This window comes from Hyaena hyaena, unplaced genomic scaffold (genome assembly GCF_003009895.1).
Source record: "Hyaena hyaena isolate Hyena2069 unplaced genomic scaffold, ASM300989v1 scaffold_58, whole genome shotgun sequence".
Lineage (NCBI taxonomy): Eukaryota > Metazoa > Chordata > Mammalia > Carnivora > Hyaenidae > Hyaena > Hyaena hyaena.
In genome coordinates this window covers 1836451-1860781 of record NW_024080689.1, presented here as the reverse complement: position 1 = coordinate 1860781, position 24331 = coordinate 1836451, and the positions used below count along the sequence as shown (strand labels likewise).

At 46.6% G+C, this 24331-nt stretch overlaps 1 protein-coding gene across 1 annotated transcript in view; it reads right to left on the bottom strand.

Moving 5' to 3' along the window:
• The window catches only part of LOC120231459 (myosin-13-like), a 63880-nt gene extending 40837 nt beyond the window's left edge, over nt 1-23043 (bottom strand). The window contains 12 exon segments of the mRNA XM_039231631.1: nt 1233-1371; nt 3054-3157; nt 3267-3365; nt 3458-3521; nt 5751-5843; nt 6565-6676; nt 6766-6793; nt 8776-8932; nt 9018-9161; nt 10816-11032; nt 22589-22738; nt 23031-23043. Coding sequence (XP_039087562.1) covers nt 1233-1371; nt 3054-3157; nt 3267-3365; nt 3458-3521; nt 5751-5843; nt 6565-6676; nt 6766-6793; nt 8776-8932; nt 9018-9161; nt 10816-11019 — 1144 coding nt within the window. The 5' untranslated portion in view covers nt 11020-11032; nt 22589-22738; nt 23031-23043.
• Nucleotides 23044-24331: the final 1288 nt, after the last annotated feature.

The window sequence follows — 24331 nt, the reverse complement described above, 5'->3', positions numbered from 1 at the left end:
CCAAAATAACTACTTTTTATTTTCCAAGTCTTACAATTGCACACATCCTCTTCTGTAGCCAAAGTGACCACTCCGTTTATTGCCATCACATCCCTTCTGCTGTCCCCTTGACCACCATGTTTCCTCTGCCCATACTGTCCTTTCCCTCCAATAACACCTTTCAGAATCCTACTCATCCTTCAAGCTCCACATCACTGCCCTCCTCCCCCAGGAAGCCTTCCCTGATTACCCCCTACTTCCTGCTCTGAACGATCTCTCTCCTCACGCTCATCTCGCACCACTGCCAGAGGCCGGATTCCAAGAAAGGCCCCAGGACTGGCGCCCCTGGTGGATGTTCCCTGCACAATCCCCTCTACCTGTGTGTGGAATGCGCTACGGGCTGTCACTCTTGTGAAGAGGTCTGCCGTCAGTGGACTTGGAGTTCTTAAAGGAAGAGAGACTCTCCTGGGCAACCCCAGCCTAATCAGGTGAGGCTTTGTGGGCAGTGATACAGTCACGTGCATTTTTCTGGTCATTCTTTCAAGGCTACTGCTCTGCTCCCTGTATTATCGGGATACACTGCTTCCCACAGTGCGGGGAATGTGACAACGGGTAGGGGTTATTGGAGATGAACCAGCCTTTTACTTAACAGAGCTTGGAAGACACAGCAGGAGAGAGATGAGGCAGGAAGCGGGGGGTGGGGTTGGGGGCTGCTGCTGTGAGCCCCTCCCACTGCCCTCTGCTCTGTATCCAGGAGGGGGATGGGAGATCATCCAGGTGAGAGTCACAGGGCGCACGGAGATGTGCACACCAGTCCGTGGCTCGGGGTTCAAGTTCAACAGATGTCAGAGTGGAATTCAAGGCAACGAGAGGAGGAAAACGCCTCACCTTGTCTTAGGCTCAGGCGCTTAGGGCAGGGTGCTGCACGTCAATCATGGCGCGCACAGAGAGAAGGTGAAGTTCACGGAACCCTATCCTCTTAGACGTGTCTACACTAAAACAGCTGGTGAGCTGTGATTGCGAGCGGTGGTGGTGTGGATGGCGGTCACTCACTCACGAGAGTGATGGCTGTTGGTTTTCAAGGATTCTCGACTATGGGATTCCTTGACAGTCAGTGCACTTCCCCAGCGTAAGTACAATGAGCTTTGGAGGCCCCGAATTCAGGGTGTGTGACTCCCGGGGAGCAGCTCTCGGGATGAACCTACGTCCACACACAAACGCAGGTGTGGGGTCATGTGCCCAGGTGCAGTTACCTTCCGTGCCATCCGGCTCCGCCTGCTCTTCCCGCTGCTTCTGCTTGAACTTCATGTTCCCATAATGCATCACAGCGCCCGTCAGCTTGTAGATCCCGACTTTCTCCTCTAAGCTGAAGCCCAGGATGTCGATGGCATTCTGGGGGTTAGAAAAAGGACAGTTGTCACCGAGACTCTGTTGTCCCTGGTGAAGACCTCACCCTTTCTGTACAGCCTGTGAGATGGCATCTGCCCGAAGAAGTGGATGGCAGGTGGGGCGTGTTATGTTAGGGGTTAAAAGCCATTTCTTTGTGATGCCTGGGTGGCTCCATCGGTTAAGTGTCTTCCTCTTGACTTCAACTCAGGTCATGATCTCACGGTTTTGTGAGTTCAAGCTTTGCACTGACAGTGGGGGGCCTGTTTAGTCTCTCCCTCTCTCTCTGCCCCTCTCCTGATTGTTCTTTCTCTCAAAAAAAAAAAAATATATATATATTTGATTTAAAAAATATGTATATTTATTTGATTTAAAATCCATTTCTTGGGGTGCCTGGGTAGCTCAGTCGTTTAAGCGTCCAACTTCGGCTCAGGTCAAGATCTCACGGTTTGTGGGTTCGAGCCCTGTGTCGGGCTCTGTGCTGACAGCTCAGAGCCTGGAGCCTGCTTCAGATTCTGTGTCTCTGTCTGCTCCTCCCTCTCCCTCAAAATGAAATAAAACCCATAAAAAGAAAAGAATCACCTAAGAGACCTTTTCTCGGGGGCTGGAGATCTTGCCTCTGTCATTAACTCAAAATTTCCGTCCTATCTGTTGGTAGGGGCTGAAACTTGTTAAAAATATATACGGCTAGGTTTGAGCTAACTTAAGTTTATTTGTCCAAGGAAATTCTCCTCTTGTCTTAAAACAATTAGCATCACCTGGAAATGTCACAAAATGAAAGCCAAGGAGCTGGGCACTGGGCAGTGCCCCTGGGCTGTTGGACAAGACCCCTTTCCACCAGCTTCTGTGGCTCCTGTGATGGCAGAGTCGACAGTGGTGGAGACGGATTGCCCAGAGATGATGTCCGTCCGTTAAAAATGCAATTAATTAAAAAAGATGCAAGTCCTGGGGTTGGGCAGATCTGACTTCAAACAGTCTGACATTTATGAGCAAATTGTGTGGTTTTTTTCCCTAAGACTCCCTTCCGCCTTTGTGAATCGGAGGTAATAGTCATATCTATATCAGGTTCTTGGGGTGGGGGGTGTAAACAAGATAGTGCGGACAAAGCCCTTATCTCAGTTTCTAGCTCATGGAAGTGCTCAATGCACTTAGTTATTATTATTCTAGTTATTAACCTTGGAAACGCTTCCCAAAGCTAACGGCCAGGGGTGGGGGGAGGGGAGGGGCTGATGGGTGCACTAAGGATGTGGGAGTTGAACGTGAGTCTGAGCAGGCAGGTAGCCTCAGGAGTGGAGTGTCTGCTGCAGACTGGGCTGTTTTTCCTGCTTCACACTTGGCTGTGTCTTAAAACTTTTTCTTAAAGAACCGTGCAGATGATTTTGTAACCTGAGAAAACCTTTCAAAACCTTATACGTGCAAAAATCTACTCAAGTGCTGGAGAATGGAGTGGAGGTCCTATTTGGGAGCACATTCCGGATCCCCCACAGGATCTTCTGAGGTGGTGCTGGGTGGGTAGGGGTGTAACCTGGATGAATTGTCGTGACATCTCAATCTCTGAGATCTTGGGTCTGATCGCCTAGCATCCCCGGGGCCCCGCTTCTCGTTCGATTGCTAGGATGCCTCTCTGCTCACAAGCTCAGGAATTCCACGCTGAAAGAAAGGAGGAAGCGAGGAAAGAAGATGCTTACATCAGTCGCCAGAAGCTCTTCACTGTCGTCGATGCTGGCCACGGTGACCTCTCCTTGGCTCACGAAGGGGAAGTCAAAGGGATTGGTTGAAATGAGAAGCAAGTCTGCGAAACACGAAGGAGGTCCCGTCAGCATCTCGCGCACCCTGTATGCTGGGTGTTTTTCCAACGTGACTGATTTGGAAGATGAGAGCAGGAACCTCTGAGCGCTTACCGATTAGTTCTGGCTTCTTGTTTGACATGATTTGGTAAAAAATGTGATAGCTCCTCTCACTGGACAACTGAAATGTCACTCTGGATTTTTCTAAGAGATCTAAGGCAACAGGAAATCATGTGATTTCAGGTTCCCGGGAGATGCCTCTGTGGTCAAATCCGGCGGTGCCCGATGGGGTGCCCCTGACTCACAGGTTTCAATGTCCGCAGATGCCAGCTTTCCCGTGGCTCCGAAATGAATCCGAATGAATTTGCCCTGTCCAACGGCAGGTGGACAAACGTCACGGTTATTTCATTTATACGGTACTGTGACTGGCCTTCACTAGGCGCTACTTCCCAGCCACAGCTGGGAAGTGTAGGCTCACGGAGACAGTGATGACAGATGCAGAGGACTTTTCTCTTCTCTGTCTGCCCGGCATCCAGTGTCCCCATGCTGGGTCCGCCCAGACTCAGCTAGTTCTACCCAAAGCATCTGGCTCTGTTCCTCCAGCTCTGAGGACACCTGCAGCGGCCCCTCCAACTTCTGCTTGAGACCACTTCACTCTAGACTGTCCCCTTGGTTTTTAACCTGCTCTCTGGTACCCGGGTTCCCAAACACTTCATGACATCTTTGATGGGACTCTCTGGACTCACTATCTTGCTGACCTTTTTCCCTTCTGAGGTTTCTTCCTTTGGTTTCCCTCACTGCTTACTACAGGCAAACCTAGCTCCCAGCTCACGTCAGGCTCTCTGGCTCCTCAAATACACATTCAGAGTCTGAGTTCTTCCCCTTTGGAAGGGAAGCAAGAGGTGAAATTTTATGAGCGATTGGGCTCTACCACTCCATGAGCAAATTTGCGGGCAAAAATGTTGCCTTGCTTATTCACCCATAGTCAGGAATGTAGTCATTACTCAGTAATATTCTCAATATTGTCTTCTTTTTTTGAGCTTATTTATTTATTTTGAGAGAGAGAGGGAGAGAGAGAGTCCCAAGTGGGCTCCACGCTATCAGCGCAGAGCCCGATGTGGAGCTCAATCCCACGAACCGTGAGATCGTGACCTGAGCCAATACCGAGAATCGGATGCTTAACTGACTGAACCACCCGGGTGCCCCGATATATTTTCTGAATGAAGCTTGAGAAGAGTTGGTGTAGGGTCAGTGGACATAGGTGTTGGTCTTCCATATTGTTCGCTGCTCGGTGGGAGATGATGGAAGTTTTAGCCTGTAGATGTTTGGTGGGTGGGTAGAAGGTAGACAAAATAACCAGGGTGATCGTGACTTCTGGGTCAGGGCTAAGAGAAAAAGTCTAAAGACTTAGTAAACAGGAGTGGCCATAGGGAGTATCTAAGGGCATTGTCTTCCTCCTGGCACCAGGTTAGCGTGAAAAGTGACTTGGTGCCAGTTTATGTACTATATCTCTGCTGTGTAACATGCACCCAGATCCCCTACAAGCAGGAGTTTTTAGTTATGCCCTGGGAAGACATGTGCAAATGGGCAATGCACAGAGGGCCCAGGGAAAGAAAGAAAGGTAGCTCAGGGCTCACAGCCACAGTCCTTGACGGCTACATCTACTTTCTCATTGGTGACCATGTTATCTTTGAGAAGTAAGAACAGAATACAAGCTTGAGATTATCCTGCTCCTGAGATGTGTGAAGTCCTGATGTACTTTTGCAACTACAGGCATATGTGAGGGCTTCACCTCGTGGTATTTGCTCACCTTGTGGTACAGTGAGATTAGGTAGAGGACTGGTTGTTTATTTGCTGATGGAGGAAGTCCGTGCCTCTTTGGCTGAGCTAATCTTAAGTGAAATGTTGAAGGATGGAACATATCCTTCAGTACCTTCAACATCAACTTATTCCCAGGTTTTGAGCTCTCCTGCCTTCCCAGCACTTTACCTTTTCCCAATGCCTTCTGACTTGGAGGGATTCAAAGCTGCTCACTTAACTCACACTAAGGTTTGCGTGGCTAATAAGCCAACAATTTGTTGAATGGACTTCAGCACTTTAAAATGTTTCTACCTCAAGGGGTGCCCGGGTGGCTCAGTAGGTTAAGCATCTGACTCTTGGTATCGGCTCAGGTCATGATCTCACAGTTTGGGGGATCGAGCCCCGCGTCAGGCTCTATGCTGAGCGTGGAGCCTGCTTAAGGTTCTCTCTCTCCCTCTGCACCCTGCTCCTAAAAAGATGTCTCCACCTTGAGAGGCCAATTTTAGCATAAAAGAATTGCTCTCTACTTGTGGAATTTGAATCGCTGTAACTTCAGGATGCTCTGAGGGGTTGTGGTCTGGTTAGGAAAGGACAGTTCAATCCTCCCTCTGCTGAGAATGAGCCAACGCATTCTTGAGTGTACCAGAATACCCCAGCGGGGCAGGGGGATCTGAGTCACGTGAGGGTAGAATAGGGCTGGCTATATTCTAGTTTATGTGGCATTTTTTAACATCCAGCATTTGAGGAGAGGGTTTGGTTCCGGGGTGAGGGGTAGTGGAAAATTGGACCGGGTCTTACAAATCTCGAGGAGTTGTCGTTCCTCACGGTCTTGGCGTTTCCAAAGGCCTCCAGCAGGGGGTTGGCCTGGATGATTTGATCTTCCAGGGTCCCCTAATAATAAACAAGAAGAGACAAAGGGAGGACTTTGGATTGTCCCCTGAAGGAGCCCCCTGGTGACTTGAAAGTGTGTATGCTCTGGGTAGGGTCCAAGGAGAGATGTGGACCAGCCCGGTGGCCAGTGCAGATGTGAGAAGGAACCCACAGCTCTGCTCCTACCACCTCGGGGAGGCTTCCAGATCCCGTCCAGGAGACGGTCTGATCATACAGCATCAACAGGACTCTGGTCACACCAGATTCCAGGCTTCATCTTGGTTTTTCAGACTGCCTCTCTTATCTGATAACACTTCATTATAAAGCGTGGATTTGTAGAATGCATATACCCGCCACTGCATGCATCGGGACTCAACTAATAGAGAGATTTGGATTCAGAAGTGCAAATGGAATTGAGCAATTAAAGTGACCCACGAGATCATACAATAGAAATAGTAGTTCTCAAAGCCCTCCTGGTGACTCTCATGTGCGCTCACCTGTGTTTTGAGAGCCCGCTGGCCTCACCTATCCCTCCTGGAGAAGAGTGGAGTTGCTCAAGGGTCCCTGGCTTTTACAGATGGAGCCGGTGCTACCACCCACATCCACCAGGTGGAGCCACGTCCTGCCCTGCCCCACAAGGCACCCTTAGGACCAGACCCCAGGCGGTGCCTATACTTGGTGCTCACCCACTCTTTAAGCACAGCTTATGCCAGCAAACCTGCTGACGGGGAGAGCTGCTTGCCTGCATCTTGCCCGGCTGCTGCTCCTTCTTTTTGTCTCCAGTGACCGCAATTGTTGCAAAGTACTGGATGACGCGCTTGGTGTTCACCGTCTTCCCCGCCCCGGATTCTCCGCTGCCGGATTTAAAAGTACATGAGACAGAGGAGTGGGAAGGGGCGGCTCTGGCTCCCAAGTCCTCGTGGTGCAAACACAGGTTACTCACGTGATGAGGATGGACTGATTGTCTCGATCTGGAAATGCAGAGGGAAGAAAAGGAAATAAAGAAACAGCAAATGCTGGAATGCAAACGAGCAGGGCAACGCTGGGGGTGGCGGGGGCTCACGTGGCTCGGCCGCGGGCTAGCAGTGGGGCGCCGGGGCGCGTCCGATCCCCCTCGAGACAGTCTGTGCAGATTTCCCAGATGCGGGGCCTCGGTCAGCAGGGCCAGCGAACCGTGAACCCCACAGTGTGGAAGTTATGTAGTCACAGGTCTTTAACTCCTTGCTTGCTGGCAATTTCTCAGCAAAGAACAAGTCTCAGACTCAGGGTTTGTGGGAAGGCACGGCTTCTCATTAGAGTCTACGGACACTGGTTGTCACTGAGATTTTCTTTTACCTTTGCTCTGTACTCGCGGAAAGCCATCACGGTTTCCTGTTTATAGTCGTTTATGAGTTGAGTTGTGTCCCCTGCAAATGGCTGTGTTGAGATCCTTACCCCCAGGACCTCAGAATATGACCTTATCTGAAAACTGGGTCTTTGTAGGAGCTATTAGTGAAGATGAGGTCGCACTGGAGTGGGTGGGACCCTAATCCAATACGATTGAGGTCCTTATCATCCACTCAGGGAGAACACCATGTGAAGGCAGATGTATGAGCAGAGTGATGCTTCTACAAGCCAAGGAACCCCAAAGACAGCCAGGAAACCTCCAGGAACTGCAAGAGAGGCAGGGGACGGATACTGTCTCTGTCCTTGGAAGGAGCCAACCACGCTGATACCCCAGCCTGGGATTTCCCACCTCAAGACTTTGAGACAATAATTTCTGGTGTGTAAGCCAGCCCGTTCTACGGTATTTTGCCACAGCAGCCCTAGAAACTCATACAAATAGTGCTATTGGGGGCACTCGGGGGGCCCCGTCGGTTAAATGTCTGACTTCTGATTTCATCTCAGGTCATCATCTCATGGTTTGTGGCTTTGAGTCCTGAGTCAGATTCCACACTCAGTAGAATCCACACTCTTAAGAGTATCTCTCTCTCTCTCTCTCAAAGTAAATAAATAAGGGGTGCCTGGGTGGCTCAGGCTGTTGAGTGTCTGACTTTGGCTCAGGTCATGATCTCACAGGTCGTGGGTTCAAGCCCCGTGTTGGGCTCTGTGCTGACACCTCAGAGCCTGGAGCCTGTCTTCGGATTCTGGTCTCCCTCTCTCTCTGTCCTTTCCTTGCTCATACTCTCTCTCTCTGTTCCTCTCTCAAAATTGAATAAACATTAAAACATTTTTTAAAAAACCCTACAGCCCCAAATAAAAAAAAAATAGTGCTATCGATCTTCTTTTTAACAGATGTAACTTCAGTTGATTTGCAGACAGATATGAAGTGTGCAGTAATGTCTAGGACTGAGTGTGAGAGAGGAAGGGCTGAGGTTTGGACAACATGAGGTCTAGGAGATGACTTTCAGGGTCTTCAGATCTCAGAGGCTTGCTTCTACTTTTTAAGTCTGCACCAAATTGAGTCAGGTGAAAGTGGCACAGGTCAAAGTGACAGAAAAACATGATGGCATGATGGTATAGCCACATCTCTATGTCCTGTACCCTCCTGGAAATTTAGAGGAGAGAGAGAGGAGCCTGAATCTGGGGAGGAAGACAGTGCAGAGACATTGCTATGCCCATTTCTCCAACTTTGCATTCTAGTGGCCACTAATAGTCTCTTCTACGCATGTTCATGTTAGGGGGTTCTTTGGAGGTAGGGACAGGATATCTCCCTGTGTTCTGTGTTCCCCCAAATAAGCATGTGCGCAGCGCGGCGTCAGTCATCGGCACCGGCCTAGGCACCATGGCTGCTAATGGAAGACACTGTGAAATTATCACGAAGTCATCAGAGTCTCCCAAGGTCACTTTGACCATCGTCCCATCCAGGTGATCGAAGGGCTTGAATAGGTAGCTAAGAACCAGTCCAGTTAAAGGGTTTGAATAAGGAACTAAAAACTATTTGCAAAAAATATGGATTGAAGAAATCACTCACCCGTCAGCATGAACTGATAGGCGTTGTCGGAGATGGAGAAGATGTGGGGCGGGGCCTCCTGGCGCTTCTTGCCTCGGTAGGCGGCCACCACCTCGGGGTTGTACACCGGCAGCCACTTGTAGGGGTTGACGGTGACGCAGAAGAGGCCCGAGTAGGTCTGAGAAATCCAGAAAAGACAGCGTGTGGATCTGGTCTCTACCCGGAGAGAGGGGCAGAATAAGGAGATGCCACAGGGCACTCACGTAGATCATCCAGGCTGTGTAACGCTCTTTGAGGTTGTACAGCACGGCAGGCTCGTGCAGGTGCGTCATCATGGCCATGTCCTCGATCTTGTCAAATTTGGGAGGGTTCATGGGGAAGACTTGGTCACTGTTCAGGGTGAGTGTCTGGGGGTTTAGGGAAAAAAGCACGTGATGAGTAGGAGAGCCGATGACCTGTACCCCCACTCTACTTGGTGTGGGGGAAGTAGTGAGATACTGCAGTGTCATTACCCCATTACCACGAATAACTATCCTTGATTCTGGTCAAACTGCATAACCAGTTCTGGTCTGATGCCCCCTGTCAGCATGTCGTCCCGTGTGCTGGGAATGAGTCACAGGTATGCACAGCAATAGAGCCATTCAGCCCTTAGGGTCGAATTGGGACTCAGGAAGGCCAAGGCCACGGCAAGTAGCCTCTTTTTAACCCATCTGCTGTGAGTGCTGATATGAGACAAAGGCTGGAAAGAAGTATTCCAATGTATTCTGTGCATTTCCACCTCAGTACCCTGCTGTACGGAGTACATGGGTTCCTTGGTCTCAAATACCTTCATTGAAATTATGTTCAGAAACCCTCAAGGTTTAGCTCAAGGAACACCTCTCTTGTGATCTGTTTCTTGTTTCCTCATCTTTTCTAGGCTTCCATCATTCCTTGCAGCTCTGCTCTAATACATTTACACCATGGTCCGTGGTTAAACTATATATTTCTGAGACTGTTACTTAATTTCCCTTCGGTGCATTTTCTCCATTTGAGCATACAGCTAACTTTGCACTCCGTTACTCAGGAGAGGTAGAAAATAGGGAAGAAAAGAGCAAAAGCCTATAAAGCTCTCTGGCTTCTGGTTTCCCAAAGCCTAAGTACTTAGAAAAGCTTTGAGGGTTTTAGTGAAAAGACAAAAAGGTGGGGATTTGTTGGTATGGGCCAAATCTCTTGAGGAAGGGAGACTCATTTGCCCCACTGCTCTGTTCTAAAGAGATACCCAAGACAGTATAAGGGGAGCTGGAAAAGTCTGTGCATCCTGAACCTTTAGATACTGGCACTTGTTTCTTAGCAAATCGTTCAGGGAGGCAGTGAGATCCTCAGCGTGTCACTGCTTAAGGTTCCAAAAACTAGGCTCAATCATAGGAGGGGCCCCTGGGAATGACTTAAGAAGATTTATTCCCAGCTCAGTGAAAAGAGGCTGAAGTCAGAGGTTAAGTTCAATCAACAAACAATAAATAAAATAAAGATCTGCCTCATATGCCTGAGTTTGTGAACTGAGAGTCATACCTGCCAGTCACATCTTGATTCCTACCCTAGATGGTAAACTTTGGGAAGGCAGGTTGTGAGATTTGCTTCTATTTACAAAGTGACAGACGCCAGATGTGGTGGGCGTCCAGTGAACACTGAACTGAATGATGCCCGGTAATTCTCTACAGTAAGCTAGGCATCACGTCCAGTGTTTCTTCTGTAAGTCACTCTGCGGCCTAGGGAATGATGTTTGCCTGGCCTACTCAGCAACCACCAGGCCCAATCTTTCCCTTAAATGGTCTGACCTCTGCTACCCCAACCTTCCCCTTTCTCCAAAGCAACCATCACAAAAACTCTCAGAGCCCACGTCCTGGAAAAACGAAAGAAGCAGGAATGAAGGTCGTTGCAAATGTCACTTCACTACGGGATAGATAAACATAAGTTATGTTCTATCTTCAGATCGCTAGGGACTAGCATGCGATTTCTAATATTCCACGCCAAAGGTGCCTGAGGATGCCCACATTTTCAAGGACGTCTGAGATCAACACTTACCCGGTCATCCAGGGTCTTGACCGTGACTTTGTCATTTTCCCTGCTCTGGATCATACCTTTCACGTACATTTCCTTATCGTCCACTGCAAAGCAGGCTTTCTTAGAATCAAATGGGCGGTTTTGTGCCTCGATTCTCTCCTTCTCTGGCTTCCGCAGGTAGGGAGCTGCCTCTCCAAAAATGGCCATCTCGGCATCAGAACTCATGACTGCAGTGGGGCTGGGAAGACCAGGGAGATGGCTGAGTCTGGGGCATGGGTGGCTCCTGAGTCTGAAGGGCCCCGCCCTGCTATTTTCATCCAGACAGGGTGGCCAGATCAAAAGCTCCTGGGATTAATCTAGGTCATGAGGAATCTAGAACCAGGTCTAGGGGCTTAGCGCGGGCAAGTGGCAATGAACTAAAGGAGAGACTGTAACCTAAGAGAAATGGTTGAGGGGCTGTTTTCATCCCTGGGTGCTGATTTTGGGGGACATCTCTTAGTTCAACCCCATGCTTGGAAGGAAGTCTGAACCAACCAGAGTGAGCCCAACAAAGGTGAGCCGAACAAGGGAGGACTTTGGAAACACTTCCTTAATTACGCATCATGTTTGAGCCCTGTGATCTCAGTGTCATCTCCAAATCTTATGGGCACCTGAAAGAATGATTGGGATGTCGATAATTCCTAGTATAAGTTTCAGACAGCCCAATGAAAAGTAATGACTTGAACACAGAGTCTTGCCATGCTCGCTTAGAACATTCTAGGTGGCAGACTGATGGGAAGCATTATAGCCAAATGCAGTGGTTTTACATCTCAATGTGCACCAAGTTACCTGGAGAGCTTGTTAAAACACAGAGGTCTGGGCCCCAACCCTGGGGTCTTGATTCAGTAGGTCTGGCAGGAGGGCAGGGGGTTGGGGGGAGCTGAGATTTTGCATTCCTAGCAAGTTCCAAGGTGATGCTGACACTACTGGTCCAGGGGCCACATCTGAGAAGTGCTGGCCTCAAGCCTTCTTACAAATGTGGTCCTTGAACCTGTTATAATTGCACCACCCAGGGGTGTGTTGGAAATGCAGACTCCAGACCCACTCCAGACACAGAATGCGAGGCTGCATTAAAAGTTTTAAATGTTTATTTATTTTGGGGGGGGTGGGGAGCAGGGTAAGAGTTGGGGAGGGGCAGAGAGAGATGGAGACACAGACTCTGAAGCCGGCTCCAGGCTCCGAGCTGGCAGCACAGAGCCCGACACGGGGCTCGAACTCACGAACTGTGAGATTGTGACCTGAGCCGAAGTCGGACGCTTAACCGGCGGAGCCACTCAGGCGCCCCTCTATTTCCACTTAAAATGAAGTCACAAGCCTAGCTCATTTCTAAGGTCCCTTCCGGTGGTGTGGCTCTCAGATTCCTTTTCTGCATCTGTACCTGCTTGTCATGCCCCCTTTGGATTATGACCCCCTGGGGCCTCTCCACTTCTTTGCCCCAAGTTACCTATCTTCCCTTTCCCTCCCACTTTTTCTCCTGTAGCTGATTATAGAGTGAAGTTATATACACATATCCCCATAGCTCTCTTAAGAAAAGTTCTTATTTTTTTAATAAGGCATTTTATGTTTCCATTAAAAGCAGGAGAGTTGAACTGTTTACGGTTCTCTCTTGGAAGTCAGCCCCCCCCCGCTTACCCATTATGAAATCGCTCTTCATTGGTAACTGTTGTTTTATGATTCCTCCTGGTGCTGCCGCGGGGTTTTATTCCTACACACAGAGAATCATCTGCTTCCCTCTGGACCTTATTCGGCTAAAGCTGCATCTTAATTTTACTTTGGCCATGAACCATGGCGGTTAGATTTTCAGAGGAGACTGGACATCAGAGATTAAAATGGAGAGCATCTAAAAATATTTATTAATTCGTTTAAAATTACGGTTAGGGACGCCTGGGTGGCTCAGTCGGTTAAGCGTCTGACTCTTGATCTCAGCTCAGGTCATGATCTCATGGTTTGTGGGTTTGAGCCCCGCGTTGGGCTCTGTGTTGGCAGTGTGGAACTTCCTTAGAATTCTCTCTCCTTCTCTCTCCGCCCCTCCCTCCTCTCTCAAAATAAATTTAAACAATAAATAAAATAAAATTAATATCCAATCCATTACCTGTTAGCATAAATAATACATTTTTATGAAAATGACTACATTTTCCAGAATGAAGATAAATTAGTGTGAAGAATAGCACTGTTTCTTATTTTTGCAGCTTTCTTTAATGTCTGCTGAATAAAAGACAGCTGGATTTTCATGCCTCCTTCTGTACTCAGTCTGTTACTGGAAGTTTTTTTTTTAATTTGCTTTTCATATTTATTTATTTTTGAAAGACAGAGTGAGACAGAGTATGAGCAGGGGAGGGGCAGAGAGAGCAAGGAGGGAAACAGAATTGGAAGCAGACTCTAGGCTCTGAGCTGTGAGCAGAGCCCAACACGGGGCTTGAACCCATGACTGTGAGATCATGACCCAAGCTGAAGTCAGACACTTAACCGACTGAGCCATCCAAGCACCCCTTGTTTGTTGGTTTTATTTTTTGTTAAAGTAAATACAGAAAATCTGGCCTTATACGGTTACGTAGTTTGGAAAAGGAGAGAGTATTTTCACTGCCTTTTCAAATAATTGTGAATATTATTCTTAGATATTATACCAAAACATGACAAGTGGTAGTTTCTTAAAGGCTAGTTCCAGTGTGGAATAAAACCTGAAACTGTATCCAGGAATAATTTGTGTTCTGTTATGTTATAATCCATTAGTCTGTATTTGAACTTTTAAAAAAAATGTTTATTTATTTTTGAGAGAGACAGAGACAGAGTGTGAGCAGGGGAGGAGCAGAGAGAGAAGGAGACACAGAACCCGAAGCAGGCTCCAGGCTCCAAGCTGTCAGCAAAGAGCCTGATGTGGGGCTCGAACTCACAAACTGAGATTATGACTTGAGCTGAGATCAAGAGCCGGACGCTTAACTGGTGCCCCCTGTATTTGAACCTTGAATGGATCTTTTCCCACCTGTGAACATCATACTTGAGTCCCTTGGAAAATCCTGGTTCCCTGAATTATACGAAACTTCCAAATGTTGACACGTTTTGTTACAGAATATTAAACAATCACAATCATCAATGTCTGCACTGGTTTCATTAGAAAATTCTTCGAGTATTAGGAAGTTGCACATTAGTGGTAGCAGATGAAAGTTTTCCAAAATTCTAATTTTTGCTTGAAAGCTCATATATAGGGGTGTGTGGGTGGCTTAGTTAAGCATACAACTTTGGCTCAGGTCATGATCTCGAGGTCCATGAGTTCGATCCCCTCATTGGTCTCTGTGCTGACAGCTCAGAGCCTGGAGCCTGCTTCAGATTCTGTCTTCCTCCCGCTCTGTCCCTTCCCCGCTTATGCTCTGTCTCTCTCAAAAATAAATAAAAGCACTAAAAAAATAAAAACCACCTCACGTATATCGTTAGTAACAAATACTGCCAGTGTTTTCTTTGAAATGATAAGCACACTTCATTCCTTTCTGAGAACACGTCTGCCATATATCCAGTTCTGAAAAACCACATTCTTTTCAAGTAATGATGGTGCTGTGTGAATTAGTGGCTAGTTCGCATTGCAACTCAAGCAACTGTGCATGTGCTTTTCCTCAAGATGACCATCCAACTGTGGTACACAGCGGGAGTGCCTTACGCAGACCTACAATTTCAGCACACAAAATATTCTAAATATATGTATGCAAGAATTGAAATATGCTAAAATTAATACTTTTTGCTGCTGGAAATTATAAGTAATTTTTAAGTAAAACTGGCTTTTATTTTTAAATTCAGTTTTTAAAGAATTTTTAAAATATTTTATTTATTGTTGAGAGAGAGAGAGAGAAAGTGAGCACGGAAGAGGGCAGAGAGAGAGAGAGGGAGACAGAGGATCTGAAGCAGGCTCTGTGCTGAGAGCAGAGAGCCCTAGTGCAGGGCTGGAACTCACGAAACCTCATGCACCGTGAGATCATGACCTGAGCCAAAGTTGGACGCTCAACTGACTGAGCCACCCGGGTGCCCCCAAAACTGGCTTTTTTAATAAAAATTTTTTTTTTCTATTAGTCCGGTTTGGTGCCATCCCTGGATTTGTAATGAAGCATCGGAAGTCTTACACACCCTTCCTTTTGCATCATTAGGTTAACACAGTGAAAACAAAGGCAAATAGTATCTAGGCATTATTATGAAAATTGTCTGTATCTCATGTTGCTCCCAAAAAGTTCTTAGGAATTTCCGAAGACCCACAGGCTGCACTTGAGAGTGGCTGGCATGATGAGGGAAGCTTGTGGGGTAAGAGGTGTATGACTTGACATGATTAAGCATGACTTTGCATTAAGTGTGGTACCCAAAATGCTGGGAAATGATCCACGTCAATCATCGGCAACAGAATCCCTGTGGCTGGGACTGGGGAACCTGAATTCTTCCCAAGAGCCTTGAACCCAGCGATGTTTGGGAACCGTTAATTAGCTTAAGTCATTATTTTGCTTTCCTGAAACCACTCTTTCCAAAACCATGGCAGGGTCCCATCGGTCCTGTGCAAAATGACCAAAAGCAGATATTTCTTAATCTTAATAATTATGTGTTTGTTAAGTCTATTATTTTATCAAGACCTAATTGTCATCAATTGTGAGGTAAGTTATTTCATGTTTCAGAAATAAAGAAAAAAATGCACCATACTACAGTCCTCCTTTCACTGATTTGAAGATGCTTCTCGTGTGCAGAGATAATATTTTGTGGAAAATGTGAAGAAAATTAAAATGGATCAAACAGGGTGATACATGCCTCCCAGTTAGAGTGTTGATGCCAGTGATAAAAGGCAGTGTGTTTCTCACACGTTAGTGTGCGGATGAACCCACCCGGAGCCTCCTACTGTAATGCGTGAGCTGATTCAGCAGGTCTGGGGTGGGATCAAAATTCTGAAGATCTAACAAACGTCTCAGCTGGTGGTCCACACGTTCATAGCAAGCATACAGGGTAGGGTGACTAAAAAAAACAAATCGAAGGAGGGACGCCTGGGTGGCTCAGTTGGTTAAGTGTCTGACTTCGACTCAGGTCATGATCTCAAGGTTCATGAGTTTCAGCCCCGCATCGGGCTCTGTGCTGTTGGTGCAGAGCCTGTTTCAGAGCCTGTCTCCATGTCTCTCTGCCCCTCCCCTGTGTTTTCTCTCTCTCAAAAATAAACAAACATTAAAAAAAAAATAGAAGAAAATAAACGAATCAAGGTAAGTAAAAATATTAAGTGAATTAACAGTACTGATGTTAAATAGATATCACAGAATGTGTGACGGTGCATAAGAAGCAAGCCTGAAATTGGGGGACAAGTTCAATAGCTCATGGGCAAACCAGTTTTTAGGCATCCCAGAGAAACAAGACTTTCCTCTTGTTTCAAGTCACGACCAACGTTAAGGTGTAGAGTTTTTCCTCTTAGCCACTTTTCTAACTGTGACTCAGAACCTGGGACCTCCTAATTTTACTACCTAGATGAGGCATGAGTTGTGTCAACAATATTCTTGAAAAGGTGTTATCCCTCCTCCTTGAACACTGTCAGGGAGCTCTTTTTCTTTTGGGCAGATTTCAGGGGCCCAAGATTCCTCTTGCTATAGACGAAAATCCGGCTCGGTGTAACTTTAGGACGATTCATCTCATCCCAGCTCTTGGTAACAACATGGGGAGTGCAATCCTTCACCCCCAAGACAACTATGAACCCATGTGATGCTTCTCTTTGTTCTTCCCAGCATTCTCTTCTCTGTGCCTCAGCTCCATCTTCATCTGCTTCCTCCGTGATGTGCTTCTGAATCTCCACTGTCATGGTGAACGGGCGCCTGTTAATCTCTCCAAGCGTGACATCCAAACCACATGTCATCCTCCATCAGCCTGTGCCCTCACCTCTCTTGACCCAGGTGTAATGCCCGAGGTGGCGATGCCTTCTGGCAGCCCTATCACCCTGCTGACTCACCGCTTGCTGTCAAGCAAAACCCCTCAATCCTCTGCCGTGCGTGCGGTTGCTAAGTCAGATCTTCTCGCCATATTTATGCAGCCGTGTTCTGGGACCCAAGGATAAAAGTATTCATTCTTGGCTGATAAGCTTTCCCTTGTTAGGTCTGATTCAAACTCTCTAGGCGTGACTCATGGTGCTCCTGGACGCTACCCTCCCAAAGTCCCCTAATTAGCATCTTCTCTGTTTCAAAAGCTCTATCTGCTTACATGCCTACACAGCCAGGTCTCTTTAACCACCAGCTCTGTTCCTGTCTTTCGGGATCTTCTGACTGAGACAGCCACTCCAGTCCACTTAATTTCCATTGCCAACTGCTGAGTGCTCCCCCTTTTTCGGTTTGCTGTCAGTGCACCTGATGTTGCTCTTGACTTTCTTTCATCCCCCTGATGGGAATTCCTCAGCCACCATATCTTGTCGACAATGGTGAGGTCCTGACTTAATTATACTTTGGTTTCCTTGGTCCTAATTCATCTAGAATTGTCTGTAATAAACACAAATTTTGCAGAAGGGTGGGAAGGAAAGGGCTTTTTACTAGTATAGGTTTGAATTGATCTCTTTTCTCTCGGCATTACTTGTGAGGAAAGGCATAGTTGGATGGATTTAAGGGTGTAGACTGTCCTCAAGGAACAGCAGGGTTAGCCTGTGTGTGAAAACTGAATCATGACACTATGAACATTACATTCTGGGCCAACTAACTATATCGACCTGGAGCTTGAACGTCAAAATTCTGCACTGTATTTTATGCCGATTAGTGTAATGAGCAAATTTGGGGAACGAGTCTTCCTTTGGTAAAACCTGCATATTTTGAAATCTGCCATTAGGGATACTTAAGCCATTGGTTTCAATTTCCTCACTTTCAGCTTAGGAGTGCAGTCAGAATGAAAATATGTAAAACAAAGTTTGCTAATTTCAATAATTGCATTCCCAATCTGGTTGAAATGAACTCTTACCTTCTTGGTTTCCAAAGTGATGGCTGGTATCCTTCAGAAACAACGTGTCTTCTTGGGGGTTATTTCAGAAACCAAAACCAAACAAAAACAAAGAACAAGTGAACTATAAGGAGTTGAAATAAATATAGAAACTGTTTGCTGCAAGTTCTGCTTCTAAACAGGTTCTACATAGTAGATGTGAGATGGAATTAAATATGCCACTTGCCCACTTTGGTTTATTATTATTATTCTTTAAATAATTGGTTAATTACAATATACGATTAACATCTTTTTAAAAAGTATCTTCTGTGGGGGTGCCTGGGTGGCTCAGTCGGTTAAGCGTCTGACTTCAGCTCAGGTCATGATCTCACGGTTCGTGGGTTCGAGCCCTGCATCGGGCTCTGTGCTGACAGCTCAGAGCCTGGAGCCTGTTTCAGATTCTGTGTCTCCCTCTCTCTCTGACCCTTCCCTGCTCACGCTGTCTGTATCTCAGAAAAAAAAAAAAAGTATCTTCTGTGTGTGCAAAGTACCATGTCAGCTCTTTAAGACAAGGTGCAAAGAAGAATATAGATGGTCTCTGCCCTACACGAATGCAAAATTTAGTAAGAGTTAAAGAGAAGCACTCAAATACATCTCCGACCAAGGAAAAGTAACATAAATTCTGAAAGAGCCTAATGAAATGCTATGAGGATTTAGGGAGATGATGTTTCTGGCTAAGAGTGGGGGGGCCGTGAGTAGTCAGGAATCAAAGAAAGAAAGGAGAGGAAATGATCCAATTTGTAACATGGATTCTTAAAGCCAGTAGCTGAGTTCCTTCGGAAATAAGGGAAAGGGGTGAATTGTAGGCAAAGCCTCTTTCAGGCGTGTAGGAAAAGCACTCCCTTAAATATTCTAAATTCTCCTGGAGAAGATGAAGGTTAGGGAGGGCAGCTGAAAATTCATCTAGGACTAAAGCATCTCCAGTCTGGGAGTTTATAATCTACATGATGATCTCCAGGGGCCATGAGAGTCTGAACAGTTTTGACATCAAATTTAATTTAAACACACTTCCCATTTACTCTGCAGTACTTCTGTGGAACCAGGCGAACCTGTCATGAGATACCATTTGGGCAGGAAGAGACTTTTCAACACTTGGCTTACTATTTTTGTTGCCCTTTCTATCGCTTTCTCTTATGAGCCTCTGATCATCTCCAGCTATCCCCTAAAATCCTTACCAACACTTTCAGGAAAAAATCAAGTGATTACATATTATTTTCTGAGTCCTGAGTTTAGAAGAAGTAAGATGTGGAGGCAGAATCTGTTTTCTAACACTGTCTCTGTCAAGAAGCTCTTGTAATGTCTTTGAACTTTGGCTTCCTTCTATTAAATGAGACAGATGGACCAGAATAATCTCCAGGATTCCTCTTAGCCCTGTGAATGTATGAAAGAAAGTACTAAAGTGGAGATGGTGGCCTGAAATCAAAGTATCATTTGTCTCCCAAGCTTGGGGCCCCTCTGAGGGATGGGACTGCTACGAGACAGCCCACTGACCACAAGGCATGTTATACAAGACCAGTCTGGAGCCAGCTAATCATGCCCAGACCACAGCGCATCTGGGAATGAATAGAATGCCTGGGAGAGGTTTTCCTGCAATCATCTCCCAGAAATCCTGACATGGGAAAAAAGTGTTACATAACCATGAACATTTCAAATAATAGTTCAAGGCAATCACAGCAGAGATATCACAAATTAAACACGTTTGTTTGCTAACTGCATGGTGAAACACTTAACTAAACAATTAGGAGAGAGGTGGAATGATATGTCACATTTGGTTTTATTCTGCAGGTTATACGTATTTTTTGGTCTCATAATTGCTTATAGTCCTGCCTTTTTACTCTTTGTAAGAGCTTTTTGAAAGGCAATTGTCTGTCTTCCTGTATTGTCACTCTCTTGCCCTTACACTTAGTAGGTAAGTGGACCTTACACTTAGTAGGTCCTCAACAAAGACTACCGTGTGGCCATTCCTCCTTGACCTGTAACCCGATGAGGTTTAATCACAGTTACATGGAGCAAACAAGTGGGCACTTGTGAGCACTTACCTTGAGATGCTTCGGCGAAGCGGTTTTGAGAGTGCGGCCCCCAGCTCTCTTTATACTCCCAAATCTGCCAGCCCAGCACTCCAACTTGGCTATATTTGGGGGATCACCATTTACTTGTGAGATGTAAATGCGTCGTAGCCCTGATCTCTCACTCTTGTTAAATTACTTGGATAAATGACCAGCGGAGGCTGCATAATGCCAAGTCAGCTGCGTAGGGATTTTGACGTTGGACACAGATCTTTGAGACTTAGAGAGTCCTAGGGGCTGAGTGCACTGGGGCAGAGTGTGCTAAGAAGGTCAGTGAAGGGCAGAACCACAGGATGAATTGTCAGGCAATGGGGGATCAATAGCATGGATGGTAACTCCATCTCAACTGGCTAGTGTTGAAATGGGATGGTGTGCGCCTCTTCTCAGAAGTTTCTGGAAAATTTAAGATCAACCACTGAACACCTCCAGTGTTATTTAGTTATTTATTGTTTAAAAATCGTGACGAAGGACAGCTTTCTAAAATTTCATATTATCTCATGTTATTTAATCTGTATCTGGAAGAGAATCTAACTTTTTCTTGCTCACCCAGGCGTCTGGGAGGGGGATGGAAAGCAGTCATCAGAGATATTATTTTCTTAGTGGTGACTGTTCCTAGATTGTTAAACATTTTTGTGTTTGCTTTTTAGTTTGTACAGCTTCACCTTCATGGCCAGCCTCTCGGGCGTGAATTTTTTTTTTTTTTTGTGGTTGGTATGCTTGTCTCTACCAGGCCGAGCTTTCTTTTTCTAATCTGCCACAGACCAGGAAGCAGATTACAAAGTTTGAAATGCGCTGAAGTTAAGAGTCAGTGAGTTCCAGGTGACATTCTGGAGTTCTAATGAAAATACATAGTCTTTGTGACAACTCTTATGGGTTTTTTTGGTTGTTGTTTTTGCTTGTTTGTTTGTTGCTAGAACATAAGTGATGTTTGGAATATTGAGGAAATTAGAGCCATCGATGGCAATACAGAGTGACTTGTTCAAGTCGTAGATGATCAATGTTTGGTGAAGCAGGAGTCTCGTTCAGCCCTCCCGTGGACAGTCTCGTGCAGGTGGGGCACTGCCACGGGACGGTTGGCGTGAGTCAAGATGATACCTCGCGTATAGAAGGAATAGATAGGAATAAGACTCCCGTGTGGCGTTTTCCAAAGTAGATTTGACGGAATACTGCTCCTGAGGGAAGCTGTAAAATAAATGGTCCGGTAGCTAACTGGAAACATGGCAAACGCTGTTGCCGGCCATCAGAGATTCACCGAAAATAAGAGCACGTTAAGGGGTCGGAGCCATCTTTTCGGTAAAGAAACAGGAGTAACTTGCATACCTGTGGATCTGATGGTGCAACGTAGTCCCTGTTCCAGAAAACAGGAAGGGAGCTAGAAGGCTGGAGTCCACATCAGGTTGTCTCTGTTCCTTAGCAGCATTTGGCCCAGGAGAAAGCAAGAGAGAGCCATCAGGCATAAACACAGCTGCTATTATTCAAGGGACAGCCTTCTCTGTGTAGCAGATGGTCAGTACGTGTTCCAGCAAATAAAGGAATCCAGGGTATTCATGGGGAATCTGTGGTGTGGTAGGGAAGAAGATGGAATCAGGCTCAGTTTCACTTAATAGCCATGGTTTACATTTATTAAGAACTCACCACATGCCAGGCTTTATCCATATTGGTTCGCAGAAGCTTTGTGATAGTTCTGTCTGTGAGGTGAGTGCTAACATCTTTCTAGCGACCTTTTTACAGGCAAGGAAATTGGCCACGGACAGTCGAAGTGACCTGCCCAAGGCCACATGACAAGGGAGTGGTGGACACGGGATTCAAACCTACTCTGGCTCGAGAGACTGTGCCTGTAACCTTTTGTTCTGCAAGCACATCAGTTCTGGGTGCCTGCTCGGTACGAGGCTCTGTGCTTGCAGTGGAGTATATAGAGCATGGGGATGTGAAACAGGGTCACTGCCTCAAAGGAGCTGATAAAAGACGTGGGGACAGAGCCCCTGGATGGGAAAGGGGCAGCCCCTTTCCCAAGGTTCAGCTAAGTGCCCAAATGACTGGGATGGGCCATGGATTAGATGTATGTACAAGGCATTTGAACCCCCTAACGCAAGTTGTATATGCAAACTCTGAGCAGAATTGTTATGGGTGATAGCAATACTGCTTTGGAGAGATCTGGAAGGAAGCCGGGGAGGGAGCTACAGAGATAATAACGATCTTTTTGTAGTACTCTCCCGTTCATCTTGGAGTTTTGTATATTATATTATGTTTGATTTTCTCTACCAGCCTGAGGGGTTTATGTTGTTCATATTCATATTATTTAATTTTTTTTAACATTTATTCATTTTTGAGAGCCAGAGACAGCGTGTGAGTGGGGGAGGGTTATAGAGAGAGAGGGAGACACAGAATCTGAAGGAGGCTCCAGGCTCTGAGCTGTGAACACAGAGCCCGATGTGGGTCTCAAACTCACGAACTGTGAGATTGTGACCTGAGCCGAAGTGGGGCACCTAACCGGCTGAGCCCCTCAGGTACCCTGACTGGGCTCACTTGTGAAGGGCTGCCAAGGCCCAGTGAAGGAGTCGGGACATTGTTCTGAGATCACGTGGGGGCACTTTTGTTGTTCTGAGCCGCACAGTGAACATATATATGTATATATATTTGATGATGATTCTAGAACTGATGGTAGGATATAACGGAAAGGGGAAAACCCAGGGGAGCCTCGAACCATTTAGCAACTTGAGGAGATGATTACGCACGCTCTTCAGAGGCTGCGGGGCAGGTAGGCAGTCAGAGAGTTAGCATTGTCCCCTGGATGCACCTGTGACCTCCGATCTGGGTGAAAACGCTCCACAGCCCCAGAAGGCAGGCCTTTGCAGTGGTTGTGGCTTGCTGTCTCCGAGTCTATCCTGCAGATTCAAGGGGAAAAAGATTATGTGGATCAAAGTGTTTCTGCCTCACTGTCCCATTTAGGAATAGCAAGAAAAGAAACATTTAAACATTGGGGGTGAAAAGTCCTCTATGGGCCATAGGCTTATTGTTTTGAGGCCATAACCCCATGTTGCATCAATATATTAAAATCAATTTGTGTTGAATACTAAAATAATCACAGCATGAAATGAGGGCCTTGATTAAGTGAGACAGAAACGAGATTTAAAGAGAAAGAGAGGGGTGCCTGGGTGGCTCAGGTCATGACCTCACCATTTCTGAGTTTGAGCCCCGGGTCAGGCTCTGTGCTGACAGCTCAGCCTGCTTCGGATTCTGTGTCTCTGTCTCTTTCTGTCTCTTCCCTGCCCGTGCTCTCTCTCTGTATCTCTCTCTGAAAAGTAACTAAACATTAAAAAAAAAATAAATAAAGGGAAAGAGAAAACTCAAGGGATACCCTGAAGGTAGCATCCATGGGACTTTGATGGCTTCCAGGTTAGACTGCCTTTCCTTTGGCCCTAATTTCAGCCTGGGAACCTAGGGACATGACCTCAACCCCAAGGAAATACAGAAAGAGGGAAAGACGACATACTGAGCTTGAGATGACAGGATGGAGGGACAAGTGTTCAAAGTTTAAAGGAGAGGTCAAGGCTGAGACTGCAGGTCTATGGGGAAGGGGATGGTGTTGGGGGCAGGGGAACTGTCACCTGTATGGGGTGACACTTGAACTCATTAAGGAGGTTGAACTCTCTCGGAAGAAGGCTGCATGTTTAGAAGGTGAGAGGAGGGTACACAGACCACGCAGCGCGGGGAGAAAAGGTCATTCTGCAGTTGGGCAAATACCTGAGTAAGGTCTCGTTGGAGCCAAACGGAGCCAATGGATCCGTATTTTACTTTTGCTGTTTATTGACTGTGGCAAGTCACATTGCCTCTCTAACAACTGTGGTGTTTCCCCTTCAGCTGCAGAAGCATACGGATAATTCTGTTTCTGCCCAAGCAATGCAGACAGTGTGGGGGACCAAACGAAAAACCATCATCTCCATCTCAATCTGGGTGTCTCTGCACACAGTCTGTTACCAGTCCATGCCAAGCACTATGTTTCTATCTGTGTCATCCTTGACATAGACCACAGCAAATAATCCGTTAGCACCAAAAGCCCAGGAGAGCACTGTGGACTTCACTGAAGATTTTGTAGGGGAGACGTGGAAGAGGGTTATATCACACAGCCTACAGTTAAGTATTCAAAGTGTGCATCAGAAATTTCAGCTCTATGAACTCCCTTTTCCTTCACACGGATGCTGGTGGTTTATTTCCTTTCCTCCCTGGGGGTGTCTCCCCCAACTCCTACTGGTACTCAGCTCTGTTATGGGAGCCATTACCTCTGCCACAGACCTGCATTCCTATTCATCTGATTGCTCAACAAAATAAAAGTCCTCAAGTAAAGAAGATTACTTTTGGCTTTAGTAAGTGGGGTGATCACCTATGTCTTGCACTCATATGCCCTTTTGGGGGTCTCATCTTTATTCCACTGCTAACCCCCCAGCACAGTCTATAGCTCACACGACCACATTGTGATC